The sequence below is a fragment of the Apodemus sylvaticus genome, chromosome 6 (assembly GCF_947179515.1).
Source record: "Apodemus sylvaticus chromosome 6, mApoSyl1.1, whole genome shotgun sequence".
NCBI lineage: Eukaryota > Metazoa > Chordata > Mammalia > Rodentia > Muridae > Apodemus > Apodemus sylvaticus.
The window spans coordinates 113,478,315-113,499,137 of NC_067477.1; the positions used below are offsets into that span (position 1 = coordinate 113,478,315).

Sequence of the window (20,823 nt, forward strand, 5' to 3'; positions counted from 1 at the left end):
GAAGGAGAGGCCCTTGGTCCTGTGAAGGCCCGATGCCCTAGTGTAACAGAATGCCAGGGCGCAGAGGCAGGAGTGGGTGGGTTGGTGGGGGAATACCCTCATAGAAGCAGGAGTTTTGGAATGGGTGTTCCTGGGGGGAGACTGGGAAAGGGGATAACATCTGAAATAAATTGGATAAAGAAAATATCCTATTTAAAAAAAAAAAAAAAACCTGGTTTTTTCAAGCACAGTGCAATGCTGTATCTGACAGCACACCCGACATACAGCTCAGCAGTTTCCTAACCATATGGTTGAAATATTACTGAGCCCTAAGTCTCCAGTGATAAAACTCCAAGAAAACGGGAGGGAGGTGTAATTCTTGAAGCTACTGGTTTCTGTTTGTTTGTTTTGTTTTTGTTTTTTATTCTGTATCACTTCCTCTCTTTACTAGATTATGGATAAAGTCAGTATGATAGCTTTCAACTCTTCCTCAGTCTTCAGCACCCCATAATTCTGAGGTTGAAACAAGCTATATCACATCGCAGTATCAACCAGTCACAACGTGTATCTGAAATAACCCCTTGCTGAGCTCTTGAGGGCCTGTCTATCATGTTCTCTCAATCTGCAAGTGTATTCAGTGTTTTAAACGCAGGATGCAAAGCAGTGTGATAGGAAGGCTTTGGGAGGATGGTTCTGCAGTCCAAACATTAGAGGTAGTGCTATTGCTGTAAAAAACGTGAGGCACTGACAACCACTCTAGTCTTGTTAAAGAAAAAAGGAAAAGGAAGCGAAGCACCAGGACGAGTAGAGCTGCTGGTTTTCTAGAACCATGGGACGTGATATGAATGTTCTTTATCTGCACTGTCCAATAAGGCGGCCTCAGCCTCACGGGGTTGTAGGCACATGAAATGCAGCAGGAGGATTTACATAATTTTTATCAGTTTAAATTGAAATGAAATAGATGATGTGGCTACAATGCCAGACAGATGTCACACTGAGAACCAAAGTAACCTACAAAGTCTGTAGTTAGTCTCAGAATGAAAAAATAGGGATGGCAAAACTAGATGAAAGGTCACAGCGTTCACACAAACTACTGCATCCAGGTGTGCAAACAGGGAAGTCTCAACAGCCTCGAGCATCAACAACTGTGACAAATGATTTACTAGAGGTGCACAAACTGCTTTTGAAGTTTTATTATATATGGATGTGACTTTCAATAACATTTTAAATGTTGAATTGGAAATAGATATACACAAGTTACTTAACTTTTTTTTTTTTTTTTTTTTTTGGTTTTTTTGGATTTGGTTTTTTGAGACAGGGTTTCTCTGTATAGCCCTGGCTGTCCTGGAACTCAGGCTGGCCTCAAACTCAGAAATTCACCTGCCTCTGCTTCCCAAGTGCTGGGATTAAAGGTGTGCGCCACCACCACCCAGCCACTTTCTAATTTATAATTTATACCTTATTCACATAAGCATGTTTGTCATTGAATATTTTATTTGTTGCAAATAATTTTTATGTATAATGCAATGAGCTACGTAATAGACAAAAATATTTTGTTGGGGCAAACAGACATTATACAATTAAATAATATAAATATTCATAAAGAAAAATTTAATCTTACGTTTATATTACTAAATGAATCTTGTTGGCCTCACCTATTTACAATCATCTGTGCGCCTAAAAATGAACTTATTATTCACCTAAAGGCACTCAGCTTTTGTCCTTCAGTTTCATGCATTAAGCAGAATATATCTTTAGGTTATTCTCACCTGTTTAGTGGGAAGCACAAATGCCAGATACTACCAAAAACACTTCAACAAAAATATAGAATTTACTGCATAATATTAGTAAGATGATTCAGGTAATGCTCTTAAATGCTCTATGTTTTCAATCAGAATACTTCAAGTTTTATATTTAAAACATCAAATTTACCTACACAAATATTTCACACAATAGACTTCCCACCACAACCAAAGCCCATGTTACCACGCACAAAGTTACGTACCATTCATGGCTGCGGGAAACTGAGCCATCATGGTCCTGAAGTCTTCTTGCAGCATTCATCCATCTGCAGCACAAGAAAGAACATGGTGCCATTAATACAACAAAGGCAGGTCACAGTAGTGCACGCACTAAGCTGTAGGCTGTCTGTCCCTTAAGCATACACATCCAACAAAGAAAGACAACACAGAGCTCCTGTTGCTGCTGAACAAGCAGAATTTGTAGTTGTGGACGAGGAGGGGATTCTGTTGGCAACAGCGCTGCCTTCAGTACAAGGCCATTTAAGAGAAACATTTTATGTAACAGCAAATGCAGAATGAAGAAAACTTTGGCATTAACCAACATTTCTGCAGAAATAAATTCAGGAGAGAGAAAACTGTTATGACTAGGCAAGAATCGGTTTAAGGAAATCAACTGCATAAAGTAAGTATATAAAAAATAACATGAAAAGTCATAGCATTTTTTAATCCCCAGCAAGAAATATGTCCAAAATAAATGTAACAGTGTCTTTTAATTGAGCTCTATAGATTTGAAAAATCATCTTAAAAGAGTGGAGTGTCTAGCAAAGCACAGAGATACAGTTTAAAAGTAATTATCAAAAACAGCATAATTATCAAAATGCATGCTTATTTGAATAAGTGCACTAGTAAGAGAAGGGTCTTTGTAGATAACAGATATGCCTGGCTCTATTCCTAACTGTGACTGCAGAAAAGTTATTTTACTTTTTTCAAGTCTTAGATTCCTTGTCTAAAATACTTCCAATCAGTTTTTTTTAAGTATTATGAAACATAATACAGTGTCTGAAATAGTCTGTATTCAGTAAATGAGTGCTTTTCTGTAAACATCCAGAGAAAGTGAAGGATCATTTTGAGCATCCCCATGCATTATTTAACTATATATAAATGCAAAATCAGAAATTTGTTCCGGCCGGGCGGTGGTGGCGCAGGCCTGTAATCCCAGCACTTGGGAGGCAGAGGCACTCGGATTTCTGAGTTTGAGGCCAGCCTGGTCTATAGAGTGAGTTCCAGGCAGCCAGAGCTGCACAGAGAAACCCTGTCTCGAAAAAAAACAAATCCAAAAAACCAAAAAACAAAAAAAAAAAACAAAAAAAAATTTTTTTTTGGTCCAAGAATCTTAAAGATAGGATTAGTTAGGAAGTTAAAAAGACCACTCGGTACCTCCTCTATCACTTAATTATTAATAATTTTAGGGGTCTCGGAAAACTATTTAGATAGGTGGTTTTAAACAAAGCAGTCAGGAAAAGTTCACTTGAGTTAGCACGACTGTGGGGGGGGAGGGGAGAAGGTGACTAGATGTTTAAAAAGTATTCTTTTTTTTTTTTTTTTTTTTGGTTTTTTTCGAGACAGTGTTTCTCTGTGTAGCCCTGGCTGTCCTGGAACTCACTCTGTAGACCAGGCTGGTCTCGAACTCAGAAATCTGCCTGCCTTTGCCTCCCAGAGTGCTGGGATTACAGGCGTATGCCACCACCGCCCAGCTTAAAAAAGTATTCTTAAAGGTCCCACTATATTAGTGAATTCAGCGTGCTAGCATCCTATGCTACCAAGGATCCAATCCTCTAACAATCTAGGTAAGTATTTACCCTTCACATTGATTTAGTGATTCTCAGTAACAAAAAAATGGTACATAAATCTAATTAATTTATTTACAAGAGAATGACAGGTGCTTTTCCTCCTACAGAGCAAATTAATTCATCTAACCTCCACAGAGGCTTACAGTGGGAGTGGTAATTACTCTACACTACTACCCACCTGTCAAAGTGCATGTCCTTCCTGAGCAATAATAAGCTTTATGGCTGCAGACTATAAAGGGTAGGGAAAAGTTTACTATCAACGTGTTATAGGCTGCAGGGTAGGGAAAAGTTTACTATCAACTTGGTATTATAGGCTGCAGGATAGGGAAAAGTTTACTATCAATCAACGTGTTGGTTTTCTTCATTCCTTTTTTAAAAAGATAAACTTCAAGTACTGGAGTTGGTGACAGAAAATTAATGCCCAAACTCTGGTAGGATAACTGGAGCTCCTATAGAAGGTATGGTGTTGAGCCTTACAAGATGAGTAAGAATTAGTTGTAATTATATAATTATAATTAGTTATAAATCTTGAATTTAACTAGCAGACAGGTGCTTTAAAGGGTTTTGGAGAGAGGAGCATACATGTCATTTAAGATAGACAGCCAGTTATGAAGGAAAGACAACAGCAAGGAGACCAGGCAAGGCAAGCTGCAAACAAAACCTGGCACCAGCTCTAGAACAGAGGTGGCTGGAGAGCCGAGCTGGGCGAGAGAAGGAGCTCAGGGTTCAAAAGAAACACAACTCACTGATTCTCTTGAAATGAGTGACTATGTAATAAAAGGAACAAAAAACGGCTCTCAGAATTATAGGATGTGAGGTGGAAAAACGGTGGTATAGCCAGATAGAAAAGTTAATAAAAGGAAGTCTCATCAACTACTTATGACAATAATTTCCTTAAACACAGAACAGTTCTACATTTTACTTCCTCTATGTAAATGATCATAGCAATATAAAAGAAAATTACGATGTATGCCTGAAAGTAACCTACCTACCTACCTACCTAGTTACCTGTAATAGACAATTTTTAAACATGGGAGAAAGCTAGTCCAAAGCATTATATATAACCCAGTATGTAGCCATCTAGATCCTTATATATAACATACTATGTAACCTCTAAAGTAATAAATATACTGTCAATGATGACTGAGATAGAGAAAAACCAATGGAGAATAGAATCACATAACAGAAAGCCTTTAATCAGTTAAGGTCTAACTTACAAACCATCTGTCTAGAACTTTTGGCTGGGTATCATGTATCCTGTGAGAATAACAAAATGCCACGTGGTAGATACTCAATTATCACAGTTATAATCCTGAAATAAAATTAGAGAATAACCAAATAATACAATGGACAGGGAGGGCAAGCCTCCTGGGCTAAACTGAAAATACTAATATACAAAATCATTTTTACCTCATATGTAGAATTTACTTATTCATGCATGTAAGCACCATATTGTAGCATTCATACATGTATATAGCATTTGGTTGATTCTGGTAGCATCTGATTATGATAACATAATTTGTTAGAACCAATAGGCTCTTAAAGCTTACCACTACGTCTGTTTTAGTCACATTAACTTTCTGTCCTATTTTAGAATCATTAATTGTACCATGCTTATATTTTCCTAGTTTACTAGCAGATTTGGAGAGAAACACTAATAATTGGGGCTGGAGATGGAGCTCAGGGATGAAGCACCTGCTGAGAATGCACACAGTCTTGGCTCAATCCCCAGTGTTGCCTAAGAAATGATTATAATTGAAATTTTGAAAAATAACAGATCACATATCTGTTTTACATTTTTAAATAATTGCTAACATTTGCTTAATGTTTTCTATTAATTCAATACACTTCTATTAATCACCTACCATGTATCATGTTTTAATAAGAATCCAATATTCTAGTTCTGCACAGAGAGCTTCAGATACCTAGGTACCCTATAATATACTCCTACAAAATCCTTACAAGGGCGATATCATACTCCTTTCACAAGGGCGAGCTTGGATAACTTGCCCAAATTCAGTGCTGTGGAACAATGAGGAGGCTCCAAGCCCCTCTCTTCTAAAGCCTGAGACCTTCTCTCTTGGCCTTTGTGGACCTTCTCCTCTCCTAGATGAATATGGTAACGGTGAAAAGGCCATCTGTTTATACAAGCAGTGGGTGAACTTGATGCTGATAGTTCTAGTGGAGAAGAAAAGTCTGCCCAGCTGCACAACACCCAAGGCTGCATCAAATGAATTAGGACTGCTGGCTGTTTATGGTCTCCTGTCCTGGCATAAAACTGTGAAGGGAAGGGTAACTAGCCAGCACCTCCTCCGTTACATGGTTTGTAGGTGTCCTACAAACACCATGTTCTATATGCGAAGAGGATAATGTGCAATGATGGGCAGTCTGCAGTCATGATGTTAACTATTAATTATTCTTGTGGAGATCTGGCAAGCTACCTTTAAAGAGACCTTGCTAGGTGGATAACAGGTAAAAAGCAAAGACAAATGTAATCTGGAGACAACACCAAATATGAATTTGGGATTGTAATATAGGATCCTGAAGAGAGAGAAAAAGTGCAACTGCCAGACCTGGAGACTCCTCTATAAATGGGTCTTTAAGACCCAGGAAAAATTATAGCCACTTAAAATTAAAAGTGGCTCAGTAAAGGTTGAGGGTTTTGTTTGTTGAGAAGCACACAATTATAGAAAAATTATAGCCATTCAGTCCAAAAGCCACAATTTTCAAGACAAGTAAACTGAAAAAGTTGTATAAGCCCACAAGCTCGTAAGCAAGAATGGACCGAAAAATCACACAGCTCTAGTCCACAGTTCTGTTCATAAAGCAGTTCCCCAATCTGGCCAATCACGTCACTGTTTAAGAAGTTAATTGATATCCAGCATCATCACTTGAGACTGTGTCAGTAGCAAGGCATTATGTGTATTAAGCAGAAACTTCTAGAATAGTTTTCCTCCCCTAAAATGTTGTCACACAGATTTCACTTTCTCCTGTAACCTCGCTAGTGTGCCACTCCTGCTTAAACTCCCCCAGGACTTACAAGTTAGTCTCAAGGTCTTGGATGGCACGCACTTTCAGACATTCACTCCAACCTACTTTACCTATCACTTCTCCTTGACGGGTGTGCACAGAAACCTTTCTGGAAACAGAGATACTTTTTTCTCTGCCTTGTTTTCACAAAGAAGTGTTGTCTCTGTCACAGTCGTCATGAGGCGTCTCATCCTTTAATTCCCAACTCAAATGACATCTTTCCTGTAAAAGAAGCCTATCCTCCCTGGCATTAGATACTATCTCTTACATATGTCTATAACACCGCTCAACCACAATGATCCTTATCATACTGCACTTCAATTTCACTTTACCCTTGTTGACCTGGGCCACATGGCCTAGGTACAGTTCATTTTTATTTAGTTTGGTATTCCTTGTTCTTAAACCAAATGTTTCATAGAAAATACTTTTAAATATTTGCTGAATGAGTTAATTTAGCAAATAAATAATATGGCTCACATAGAAACAAATGAACAGTAACAACAAAAAAGAAGCAAAGGGAAGCAGAGGAGGCAATGTCAACTTGACCTATCAGACTAGAAAGGGGCTTTGGAGGGGGAAAGCATTTGCCATGTAAGCCCGAAGACATGTATGTTCAATCCCCAGAATGAGTCATGGGAAAGAATCAACTCTCAAAAAGCTGTCATATGACTTCGATGTGTGCCCTGGCACATGTGCACCCACACACCCACACATACAAACATCATAATACACATGTACATGCATAAATACACACTAATAATAAAGTAGAATTTTTAAAGACTGAATATATATAGAGGAGCTCTGTTAGGAAAGGAGAGCAGGCTCCTTGAACTTCTCCAGGCATTAGGAATATAGATACCAACCATATTGTCCCCTTCAACATGGGTCTTCTATAACTTGTTGGGGACTTTTTTCTTTTAAGTATACTTTTAGAGATAAAAGTTTATTTATTTCTTACTAAATTCTGAGGCTTTTTAAATTTTGAGTACAAAAGAAAGCTTAGATTTTTCAGCTCTACTTTGAATCATAATAGTTAAATAGTTTTAAAAAATTTGACTAAAGGCCTAGTATTCAAAAGCATGATAGCAGTTCCTGAAGGTATATATTTTAAATTTGTTACTACATTATCCTTTAGTTGTGCACATGTGTTTGTGTCTGGACATGTGTGCATACACAATGCAAACAAATGGAGTCAGTTCTTTCTTCCACTGTGTGGTTTTAGGGGAACCAGCTTGGGCTGTCAGGCTTGGAAGCAGGTTCCTTCATCCACTAAGCCAATTTGCCAGTCCAGGTATTTTTGGTTTTTGAGACAAGGTTTTAATATGTAACTCAGGTTGGACTGGAACTCATGACCCTTTAGAGCAGTGGTTCTCTGCCTTCCTAATGCTGTGACCCTTTAAAACAGCTCCTCATGTTGTGATGACCCCATACTTCACAACTGTAATTTTGCTGTTGTTTCACATCATAATATAAATAATTTTGGAGACAGAGATTTGCCAAAGAAAGGGGTTGCGACCCAGAAGGTGAGAACCACTGCTTTAGACTTAGCCTCTAAGTGTGTATCACCTGCAGCAGTGTTTTTTAACCAAAACAGAAGCTCTAGAAAAACAGAAATGTGGATGTTAAAGCTGGGAGACAACTCAAAACAACAACAGACTTCAATTGTGAGCATAGCTAATTTGACATCTTTAAAAGACGTATTGGTGAGAGTGACCAGGAAAGAGAAGGAGCTCTTTGGAGACTCTGTTGGAGATTGGGTATAGTTGCAATTCTGTCAGGAAAAGAATGTATCTGAAACAAAAGAATCCAGGCATGCTGGCACATGCCTTTAATTTCAGCACTCAGAAGGCAGCCATGGATCACTGTAAATTAGGGGCCAGCCTCGTCTATATAGTAGTTTCAGGACCAGCCAGGTCTACATAGTGAGACCCATAGTAAGTTTCAAAAGCAAAGAGAAAAAGAGTACCAAGGAGGAGTTACCATTGTCAAATGATACGCAAATAAAGGCTAAGCTATTAGTCTTAGCAACCTGTCAAGTTCAGTTGCAATGCAAGCACAGCTCAAAAATCCAACTAAAGTGGATTATGCAGTAAGGGGAATGTTTATGACTCAAGAATACATAGCTGCTGGGCATAGTAGTGCATGTCTTTTGATCCCACCATTCTGGAGGCAGAGGTAGGGGGATCTCTATGGGTTTGATTGAGGACAAAAGAGATCCTATTTAACAAATAAAACAAAACTTCATTCAAAAGAAATATGCTGCTAAAGGAAGACAAACTGGTGGGAGGAGAGGCCTGAGTCTTTAAGAAAGGGAAGGACAATTACTGTATTTACTTTTAGACAGGGAAACAAAACTATTTTAAAAAAAAATCTCCAAAGGGAGTGAAAAAAAAATATTATCTAAGAGAGTGGAATTAGATAGCTCTTGGGCATAAAGTTACACTATGGGACAGACGTTTCTGGCTCTGGGAAAACAGTTCAGATATGGCAACAGGGATAAATGCAGATATTCACAAGACTGGAAATCCACAAGCAGAAAAATACGATCAGGGAAAAGACAGATTTCTGCCACTCTTTTGTTCCTTCCCTCCCTCAAAGCGGAGAGCTGAAGAGGAATTTCTTGGCCTTTCTAAGGTCTAAGTGCAATCTTCTTCTCTGAGATAGAAAAAGAGGTCACACACAAATAAGTTACAAGAATGAGACAAACATGTATACATTCAAATCAACCTTAGCCCTACACTGTCAGACATTTGTTAATTGAATGAACATGGGGAAGATAATATAAAGGAAGGTACACAATACAGATGATTCGGGTAGTCTGGGAAAATAAATGACCACTTATTCTCGCTTGATAGTAACATGAGGAACCCAAAGACCTAATGATACAAATGTAAATTAACATTGTGTTTTTATTTTTATTTTTGTTGTTGTTTGTGTTTTTATTTTTCGAGACAGGGTTTCTCGAAACCTATAGCCCTGGCTATCCTAGAACTCACTCTATAGACCAGGCTGGCCTTGAACTCAGAAATCCGCCTGCCTCTGCCTCCCAAGTGCTGGGATTAAAGCACCACCACTGCCTGGCAACACTGTGTTTTTTAAGGAAGTTTAAAAACCACATATCTCCTCCTCAAACAGAGATTTAAAATGAAAGTTCATTATCAACATAACAACCATTAATAAGTTTGACTATATTTTTCCAGATATTTTCTTGTTTATATACTAGGAAACTAGTTTTACCAATACATAATTTTTTTAATTTAAAAATTTTTTAAAATAAAAATAAAAAAGCAAGCAAGCAAGCAAGCAGGCAAGCAAGCCTAGCCTAATGGCCCACAACTACAATCCTAGCTACTGAGGAAGATGAAGCAGGAGTATAAGAATTCAAAGACTGCCTGGACTACAGAGTGAGTTCAAGACTAGCCTGTGCAACTTGACTATGTCTCAAACCCTTAAAAGGGGGTGGGCTGGGGGAGGGGTGCTTAAAGGATCACACTCAGCATACCTCATTGCTTTGCATTTTTTCATGCTACCATCACAAATAACACTATAACAGACATCTTTTTCTAATTTTTTTTTACTTTTAATTACATGTACGTATCTGTGACTATACGTGGGTATGTATGTGCACACGATGTAGATGCACTTATAGGCCAGAGGCATCAGATCCCCCTAAAGCTGGAGCTACGAGTGGCTGTGGGCTGCCTGACATGGGTGATGGGAAGCAAAACTAGGACATCTGGAAGAGCAGTATGCACTCTCAACTGCTGAGGCACCTCTCCAGTCCAACAATAAACATTCTGGATGTATGTGTTCAATATAAATGTGTATACTTATGTGATTTTCCAGAGATAAATAGTACACATGGGAAGTGCTTTAGAGTGTATGAACATTGCAATTTTATCAGATATTACCAAAGGCCTTAAATTATAAAGTCTCTTGCATTATTTCAATAAGTGGGACTTAAATACAAACCCCTAACTCTGGTTTAATTCGGAAAGACATTTGGAATCTCTAAACTCTCTTCTCTTAACTTCTCACCTAACAAGTGTGATGACAAGAGCACACTGCAGGGCTGAGGCGATGACTCGGTGGGTGACTGCGTGCCGCAAAAGCATGAGGACATGAGTTTAAACACCTAGCACCCATGGACGTGCGAGGCACAGCAGTGGAGGCTGTGACCAGAGCTGGGCAGGGCTGGAAATAGGAAATGCATCCCGGGTATGTGAAATGACATTCTCCAGGTTCAATGGGAGACCCTGTCTCAAAACCTGAGGTGGACACAGAGGAAGACACTGTTGCGTACAACACACGTAAGGTGCACCTAATCTGAAGCATGAAAGCTTATTAAGCAGACAATGGGCTGACCCGAAGACCTTTGTCATAGTTTATTTTACTGTGGTTGTGATAAAATACCCTGGCAAAGGCAACTTAAGAAAGGGTTTACTTTTTTTTCTGATCTTCCTGAGAGCTAAGATTACAGGCCTGCTCCAATGTACCCTAAACTGCATCTTTCATATATTCATCTTGTGTTATTCTATGGGAAATTTTTTAAATGTCTTTTCTTTTTGCTATTCTTTTCTTAAAAGAAATATCAGAAACTGGTGTTAATATTTTTTAAAAGATTTATTATGTGAGTACACTGTATCTGTCTTCAGACACCCCAGAAGAGGGAGTTGGATCCCATTACAGACGGTTGTGAGCCCCCATGTGGTTGCTGGGAATTGCTCAGGACCTCTGCAAGAGCAGGCAGTGCTCTTATCCACTGAGCCACCTCTCCAGCCAGGTGTTAATATTTTAATTCATCTCAACAGTGAATTAGGATAAAATGTATAAGACCTTTTATATTTCTTGATCATCTTCACATTCCAGTACATATTATCTTATAATTATGTTAGTCCAGGGGTAGTGGGGAAACAGCCGACTCAAGACAATGCCAATGATGCAATGTCTAGCCACATGTAGGCATGTATAGTAGGAATTTTTCAATGCTGGCAAACATTGTACAGATGAGATTCTTTTAAAAATTAGTCTTCAGTAAGACCTAAGAAATTTTAGTTTATAAACTCTAAGTTTCAATATATTTTGGTAAATTAAGATATTTGGGAGGGGGTAGAAGAACAGTAGCCCTGAGAACTATTCAAGATGAATTACATATTTGGTTGATTATTCATCAGGAAAAGACTCATGACTTAGAATCTTGGACCATAATAGAGATGAATATAACCCAATAATTTTCAGTAATTATTTTCATTATGATCCTGTATAGTGGCTCACCAGCAGTACAAAATATACTCTCCTGAAGTAGCCCCTTCACACACCACTTGTGGGAGTACATCTCCACTACTTTAGAAATCAATGAGGAAGCTCCTTAAAAGGTTAAACACAGGCAGGCAGCAGTGGTGGCGCACACCTTTAGTCCCAGCACTTGGGAGGCAGAGGCAGGTGGATTTCCAAGTTCAAGGCCAGCCTGAACTCTGGTCTACAGAGTAAGTTCCAGGACAGCCATGGCTATACAGAGAAACCCTGTCCCAAAAAACAAACAAACAAACAAACAAACAAACAAAAAAGGTTAAACACAGCTTTTCATATAAATCAGCAATTCAAATTTAAGGATGAGCTTAAAAGAAATGAAGCAAACATGTTTACACAAAAACCTGTACACAACTTCTTATAGTACATCTATTCACAGTAGCCAAAAGGCACGAACACCACAAATTTCTGTCAAAAAATACATAAACAATTGTAATCTACACATATAAGAAAAGACTATTTGGGCATTAAAAAGAACAAAATGGAGTCTTTTCCTTATTTTTTTTTCCCAGCAAGTTATATAAGTTGTCTAGAATCTAGAGTAGAGAATCATGAGACGCCAGCCTCTGAGCATACCTGTGGAGGGTTATCTTGCTGATTAAGGCTTACTGAAAATATAAGGCTGTGTATGTGCTTCATCAGGAACTCAATAACAAAGGTGGGGTAGAAACCCCGGGCCAGGATTTTAAATACCTTAATACTACATGTAGTGCCTTTTTTTTTTTTTTTTTTTTTTTTTTTTTTGGTTTTTTGGATTTGTTTTTTTCAAGACAGGGTTTCTCTGTGTAGCCCTGGCTGTCCTGGAACTCACTCTGTAGACCAGGCTGGCCTCGAACTCAGAAATCCCCCTGCCTCTGCCTCCCAGAGTGCTGGGATTACAGGCGTGCGCCACCACTGCCCAGCCATGTGGTGCCTTAATGTAGGACAAAACCTCACTTTTGGAAGCTGGTGAAGGAACACAGGCAATAGAAAAGCAATAGAGGGAACTGACAGGTTTTCCTATTCATCCTTGACTATCTGTCTGTCCTTGAACTTGCTGTGTAGACCAGACTGGCCTTGAACCTATAAAGATCTGCCTGTCTCTGCTTCCCAAGTGCTGGGATTAAAAGTGTGTACCACCATACCCAGAAAATCTCTACTATTTAAAGAAAAGAAAATGCAGGCTTAATGAGACTGATACACGTACAAAGCTGTGTTCTTGATTTCAACTGCTGGGCACACACACCCATGGAGGGAACTCTAAAAATGACTGTCACTGGGAGATAGACTTGGAATATATTTTTATCTTACTAAGTCTCAGCAGTTGGCATGTACTACTTTCATAAAGAAAAAAATATTGGCCAGGTATTGTGGTACAGGCCTGTAATCCAAGCATTTGAAAGGCAGGGACAAGAGGATCCTGGAAAATTCAAGGTTAGCCTGGTCTACACAAGTCTTGGCCTGTCTCAAAAACAACAACAACAAATTAAACTACCTACTGAGAAGTAAAGTTAAATTTAAGAAGTTTTAAAACGCCTGGCGGTGGTGGCAAAACAGAAATCAGAAGCATAATCAATACTGGTGAGAAAGAGCTGAGGTCTATGCAAAGCACTGACCTAGGAAACTGACTAGAGGTGAGAAGCTCCAAAGGCAAGAGCACAGGGATTTTCTCTGGGACTTTTGACAAAGGCTTCGAGTTCACCAAACTTCCCTTCAGAGTCTTAGCAAGATAATGTCATGATTCTCCAAGTTCTTCACTATCTTAGTAAATGGTCTAAGTCAGACGATAAATAGAGTCATGTTCTATAAGACTCAATATTCTGAACACTATAAGAAAGTATACTGGTCAGTTAGCTGGAGTACTGTGTGCCAGCTACTAGGAAGGTGTCAAGAGGTGGGGCTGGGAGGACTCACTTGTAGCCAGGAGTTTGAAAACAACCTGAGCAACACAGTAAGACCCTTTCTAAAAGCAAACAGAACAAAAGAAAAACAAACAACAAAAATCCCTACAAAACCAAAAAAGAAAACACCTACACCTGTACCCACTGTACTGGCTGGTGGTGTGTGTCAACTTGACACAAGCTAGAGTTATCACAGAGAAAGGAGGCTCCCTTGAGGAAATGCCTCCATGAGATCCAGCTGTAAGGCATTTTCTCAATAAGTGATCAAGGGTGGGAGGACCCCTTGTGGGTAGTGCCATCCCTGGGCTGGAGCTCTTGGGTCCTATAAGAAAGCAGGCTGAGCAAGCCAGGGGAAGCAAGACAGTAAGGAATATCCCTCCATGGCCTCTGCATGCCCTGTGTGAGTTCCAATTCTGACATCCTTTGGTGATGAACAGTAATGTGAATGTGTAAGCTTTCCTCCCCAACTTGCTTCTTAGTCATGGTGTTTTGTGCAGGAATAGAACCCTAAGACACCCACAAACACATATTGGAGCAAACAGGGCCTTACTTGTTAAGCTCTCCCAGAAGCTAGGTTTGAAATACTCAAAACCATTCTCAACACTCACTGCACACATAATGGGAATCACCACTTGTGTTTTCCCTCAGATTTAGTCTCTGGTCTTCTGCTGTTTTCCCCACTAGCTTTCAGGCCAGCTTCAATGCTACTTTCTCAGTCCAGGTTTCTGCTTCCTATACTTGGAAGTTAATTTTTACAGCATCTCCTAGGAGGTATGCTGCTATTAGCTCCTCTAACATTGTCTTTTTTTTAAGGCAGGATCTCACTGTGTGGCCCTGCTGGCCTTGAACTTGTAGAGATCCACCTGCATCCCAAGTGCTGGGCTTCTTTCATGTTTGACTAGGGGCTAGAGGAGGCAGGTAAGTGTGTGTATATGTGTATACATGTGCACACGAGTGCTTAGCTTTTATGTGGGTGCTGGGGATTCAAGCTCAGGTCCCATGCTTGGAAAGCAAGCTCTTCATCAACCAGGCCATCTCTTGGCCTTTCACTTTTTGACACCGCCAGAGTCAGTGTTTTTGCCCAGTCATTAAATGTAGAAGAAAAGGGTAAGAAAAATGCACCAAAACTTAGAATTCATGTAAGTGACGTGGGAGTGAAAAGCAGATGAGTACCTCACTTTGCCTTGAGAAACTAGAACGTTATTAGATGAGTAATCTCAGAGGAAATGACTTCTAAATTGAGTAACGAGTACTAAACAATAGGTTTCAGACAGCAGGTTACTGGGTACAGGGTGGTTTTTAGGACTGAGAACAGAAATAGGCAAAGGCATAGAGGAAAAATCTACTTTAAAAGATGATGTCAAGGCACACATATTTAAGCCCAGCACTTGGGAGGCAGGTGGATCACTGCAAGTTCAAGGCCAGCAGGGCTACACATGAGACCCTGCCTCAAAAAAAAAAAAAAAAAAAAAAAAAAAAAAAAGACAAAGTTAAAAGAGCTAAAAACAGCACTACCCCCTAGGGGATGCTGCAAAAATGAAATGAGTTATTAAATGAAGGACACTTAGCATACTTAGCATATACAAGAGATATGTACTTGAGTAGTGCTATAGAGATATTAACTACCATCATAATTTTCTTAAATCCATAAACAAACTAAAACCTAAAAAACAAACTTTGAAAAATGTATAACTACATGGAAGATATACTATGCTTAACATACAAAGACTTCTTAAGAACAAAGGAGACTGCCTACCATGAACAAAGCTTCAGGCTTGTTCCCTAAAACCCCATAAAGCAGGGGCGGTGGCATATGCCTGCAATCCCAGTGTTCAGGGGGTGGAGGCAGGTGGATCAGACATCTTGGTCACCTCTGTTATCCTTGGCTACATAGTACATAGTACCTAGTACACAGTATACAACACAGTACACAGTACATAGTACAGAGGCCAGTCAAGAGATTGGGGAGGAAGGAGAGGGAGGGAAGAGAGGACAGGAAAGAAACAAAAGAACAAAAACAAAATAAAACAATTGCAAAACAAAACAACAAAACAAAGTGAATGTGCCAATGAAATAGGAAAGAAGCAAGAAAAGAACATTTTTTTCAAGAAAAAATGGAAAAAGAATGACCTGATACCAACACTTAGAGATGGAAAAAGTTGTTTTAATAAGTTAGCATATTTTAAAAAGGCAATACTTTCAAGGATGTTAGGAAATAAGACAGGTTTCACTCACACACTGATACTAATGAATTTGCTGTAAGGTAATCTGATAATAAGTTTACATGGGCATTAAGAAGTACCCAATGCTCTTCTCTCTCTCTCTCTCTCTCTCTCTCTCTCTCTCTCTCTCTCTCTCTCTCTCTCTGTGCGTGATCCTCTCTCTCTTTTTCTCTCTCCCTCCTCTAACCCCCCTTTCCCAGGCAACTTGTCTGGCCTCTGTTGGGTTCAGTGAACTTGCCCGCCAGAGAGCAGCCTCCCAATAAGCCTGCCTTTAATATAATCTAAAAAACAGAAGTATTCATACCTTTTGATCCAATGTCTACTACCTGAAATTTATCCTGGGGAAATGCCCATCATCCGCTGCAGGGATATGAGCTACAGCGTGACATTAAAGAAAGATTAGAGACAACCTTAGTCTACAGAAGTGACGTAAGATAGTGATTATAAGCAGATGATCAAAGTCAAATAAATTTATACCCTAGGTCTCTCACTTACTGGTTGGGTGACTCTGAGGAAATTATTACACTTATACTTGCTCAAATTCCTCAACTATAAAGTTCTGATGTAGAGGCTAAAGACTAAATGAATTTATATAAAGTGTCCCCAAAATACACCAAACACCAAAACGAAGATACAACTACTGTTCTATAAATGTTAGACATTATTACTAATATTCAGTAGTAGGGACATATTATTCACTAATAAAAGTGTATTATAAATAAGTACATAGTAAAAATAGAGCCATGTTTTGATAAATATTAGTGAGCTAAGAAGAAAAATCACAGAACAGGAACTGGGCATGTAGTTCAATGGATAAGCCCTTGACCAAAACGCTCGGGGTAGCACAGCAGAAAAAAAAACATTAACTTATAACAATATAGCAGGTGCATTATCTGTAGAGACAATGTTCTAGGAGGAACTCTATCAAAATATGAGCAATAGCTACATCAAGAAAGTATCATGTTCTTTGTATTTCCCTATAGTGTCCCAATTTTCTACACAGAACATTTATTATTCATAACAGGAAATAATACACATAAAAAGTCAATAAAATTTTAAACCAAGCAATATAGTAATTTTAGGAAAAAACAAATTTAGCACTCATTCTAAACAATTTGACAAATCTTTGCTTTAAGTATACACTGTGTCAGGGAAGGTTCTAATCTAATTTCAATAATAAGAAATATCAAGAGGTCTGCTAGGTACCAACCAAATATGCAATAATAATAATAACAATAATAATAAAACCATCTTAAATATGGTATACTAAAGTATGAATAACTTACTTACATTAAGGCTACTATGGATTTACACTATGGACTTTTTTGAGGGGCAGGTTGGAGTTTCTTAATAATTTTGAAGGTAGCAAATTTACTTCTCCCAATTACTCCATACACATACACACGCCAGACACATATTTTCTGTCTTAATTTTCTCCATAGTACTTGGCAATTTCTAAGTTCAAGATATTTTATTGTTTTTATTCTCTTTTCCTGAATTTAAGGGCCACTATGGCAAGACAGTGTTGTGTATTTTATTCACTGGTTATATAAGTGATATATTACACATTTCTTGCAAGAAATCATGCAATGTTTATGAAATGAAATGAAAGAATGAACTCTATGCTATGATTTATGAGTCACTTCTTTTGTCCTTAGCTGTCAAAGACAGAAGACAGAGGCTGGGAATAAAGAAAAGACAGATGATTCGGAATGAGGAGCAGACAAAGATGAAGAAGAGCTACAGTAGTGAGGAGCAGATCAGAGAGTGATACAAGAGTGAGCTGTGATGTCAGGTCCTCATCACGATAAGTAAACTAGAAAGCCCAAGTCTGGGCGAGTATTATCAGAAAAGACTTCCGTTACCCAAATCGAATCCAGAGGTTCTTTACATCTCAATCATCCACACTACTCAGTTCTCTGAACCTGTACAACACTGTAGGAATCAATATGTTGGAAAGAGTTAGTGAGTCTTCAGTCAGAATCACTGGGATGAAGAGGGGAGGCTGAGGAAAACTCCAATACAGGTTGTCTCCACAGCAATGAAAAACCTAAAATGTGAGAAACTTTCCCTTCTACAATTTGAGTTTTCAGATATTAATAAAAATGGTTTAAAGAAGTAGTACTACTTTGTATTCCTAAGTGGGTCACACCATTCTTGGCTGTTAATACTGAAGGCTAACTTGACAAAGTCTACAACAACCTAGGAGGCAAGTGTTGGGGTTTTGTCTAAGCTCCACCCCACACCTACCTGGCAATAGCCAGGTATGCCCCGCCCCAGAGATCTGGCCCACTATAAGAGGGGCTACTTGCTCCTCCTCTCCCTCTTTGCTCTCTGGTCTCCCTGATTCGATCCAGCACCAAGTGAAAGGACTTTCAGCACCAAGATGAAAGGGCTTAAAAGGGGAGCGTATAGGGGGTTAGGTGAGTGTGGCTAGGCGGTGTGGGGGAAGGTGTCCAGGTGGGCCCTTGCCTGGGCACCTCTGCCCCTGAGGGACCACACACACACACAAGCATAGTATAGAATAGAGTTTATTCAGAGTAGGGGATGGGAGTTAGTGGTAGAGAGAGGTAGAGAGAGAGGGAGAGAGAGAGAGAGAGAGGGGGGGGGAGGAGGCTGGCCATGACCACGTAGAGGGGGGAAGAGCCCCAGGGGCAGAGAGGTGAGAGAGTGTGGGAGAGCAGAGAGCAAAGAGAGAGAGGAGGGGCAAGTAGCCCCTCTTATAGTGGACCAGATCTCTGGGGCGGGGCATACCTGGCTATTGCCAGGTAGGTGTGGGGTGGAGCTTAGACAAAACCCCCAACAGCAAGTCTTTGGACATGCCTATGCAGGATTATCTGGATTAGGTTAACTGAAGAGGGGAGACTCACCCTGAATGTGGCCTGCTATTCCATGTGCTGCAGGCATGAAAGCATGGCGTCCGTCTCCCTTGTGACTGACTACCTGTCTCATTCTCTTGCGGTGATGGACTACACCCTCAAACCATGTGTCAAAACCTTCCTCAAGTTGCTTCTTGTCAAATATTTTGTCATAGAAAAGTAACTGACGGAAGGTGGTCACTAATCTTTGAAGTAATTTCCTATAATCCCTAAGGACTATTTCATGAATACTAAAAAGTAATGCCACCAAATATTACATAAATTACAAAATTTATCAATTGTCCTACCCAGTTCTTATATTAAAGCAGTCATTTGACAAATGCACAAAACTGTATTAGATGAAAGACTAAGAAAGGAGGACAGAGAACACAGAAAGAAAACAGCAAAGCAAAGGCTGCTCCTGTCCTAACGACCAGTGCAGGACAAAGCCTTGTCTATTAGACCTCTTGCTGTCTCTGTTCTCTCTCAACACCAGCCTCTTCCAAGTTAAGTCCACTTCACACTGCAATTCCTTAACCATCTGACTCCAAAGGCACTGAAGCGATGATCCAAAGCAGTAGAAATGAAGGGCACTACAGAGGAAGACTCTTGGTGTCAACTGAAGGTCACACCTTGTGATCCATTGGTTAGCCTTCTCAGATGGCTCGTTCGATGCAGATTAAAAACTGAGCCCCTAAAGAAAAAGCTATTTTCTACAATCATTAGAATAAATCACAAACCAGAGAGAGACAAAGTGGAATGGAATGATAACAGGTGACATTTATTGGGCACTTATGCTAAGCACTGTCACTAAGCATTTTATATTATATGCAACACTATGAAATGGGTACTATTATTACCCCTGTTTTATAGATGAAGAAGAAACAGAAATTGGAGAATTAAAGAAACTTGCTTAAGGTCATACAACTATTTGGAGCTGGAGCAGAGGTAGGAAGTCTAACTAGAGAGCCTATACTTTTATCCAACAGAGTTGTAAATATGTATGCAATTTTTATTCAACCAGACCTTTCCTCAAATGAATATGCATTGACAATGACAAGGAGCCAGAAAACATAAGACAGGTGGTTAAATACAACAAATTAAATGTCTACCATCTGGTAGTAGACCCCTGACTGCCATAATCACAGTTGAATAGCTGTACAGTACATAACAAAGTTATTCAGTGTCTTGATATGGCTGTGAAATTGCCCTTTAAGTGAATCTCTCAGAGCACTGCAGATGAAATGCGTTGCACTCTTAGAGTTATGAAAATACATTATTTCTCGGTCTATTCACTGTCCTATTTCTGTTCAGTTTCCTCCCTTCCTCCCCCAATTTCCTCTGTGCCTCATATCCTTTCAGCCCCATTCAGTTCCTCTTTCTCAAGAATACCAACATGCACACTTTACCCCAGAGGGTTTGTCCATGTGCAACCACTATAAAATGGTACAAACTTAACAAAAAAGAGCTAAATATAAATACATTTTAGAGGTATGTTCAGCTTTAGATCTATGTAACTGCAGAAAGAGCTGAGGCACTGAAGTTAAAAGAATTCTAAACTGAAACAAGACACTTGTTCTTACTAGCTCTGAGGCCTAGAGCAGTCAGTTAAACGCTAACGCTTTACTTATCTATCTGATGGGAGGATATTACTTACAAGACCTTCGTGTGCTTTAAATAAGTATATAAAACACTGAGCATAGACTCTCATATTAGTAAGTGCTCTATAAATGACTACCATGGGAGATATACTGTGATACTAAAGAAAGTTTAGTAGGTGATGCACAATACATTTTTTTTTTTAATCAGAAGGATGGAACTCTGTGAAACTCTGTGTTGAAGATGAATCAAAACTAAGTATCTTGAGACTGCATGCCCCTGGTAGCAGACAGCATGCTAAGAATATATAAAATTATTGGTTTACTCCTTAATATGTGAGTGTGCGTGCACAC

At 39.2% G+C, this 20,823-nt stretch overlaps 1 protein-coding gene across 4 annotated transcripts in view; it reads right to left on the minus strand.

The window, feature by feature from the left end:
* Nucleotides 1–20,823, minus strand: part of Itsn2 (intersectin 2) — a 112,928-nt gene that overhangs the window by 89,939 nt on the left and 2,166 nt on the right. For all 4 annotated transcript variants that reach the window (XM_052186169.1, XM_052186168.1, XM_052186167.1 and 1 more), the window contains exon 2: nt 1,985–2,047. In XM_052186169.1, the coding sequence (XP_052042129.1) occupies nt 1,985–2,039 (55 nt within the window). In that variant the 5' untranslated portion in view covers nt 2,040–2,047. The remainder of the gene's footprint in view (nt 1–1,984; nt 2,048–20,823) is intronic.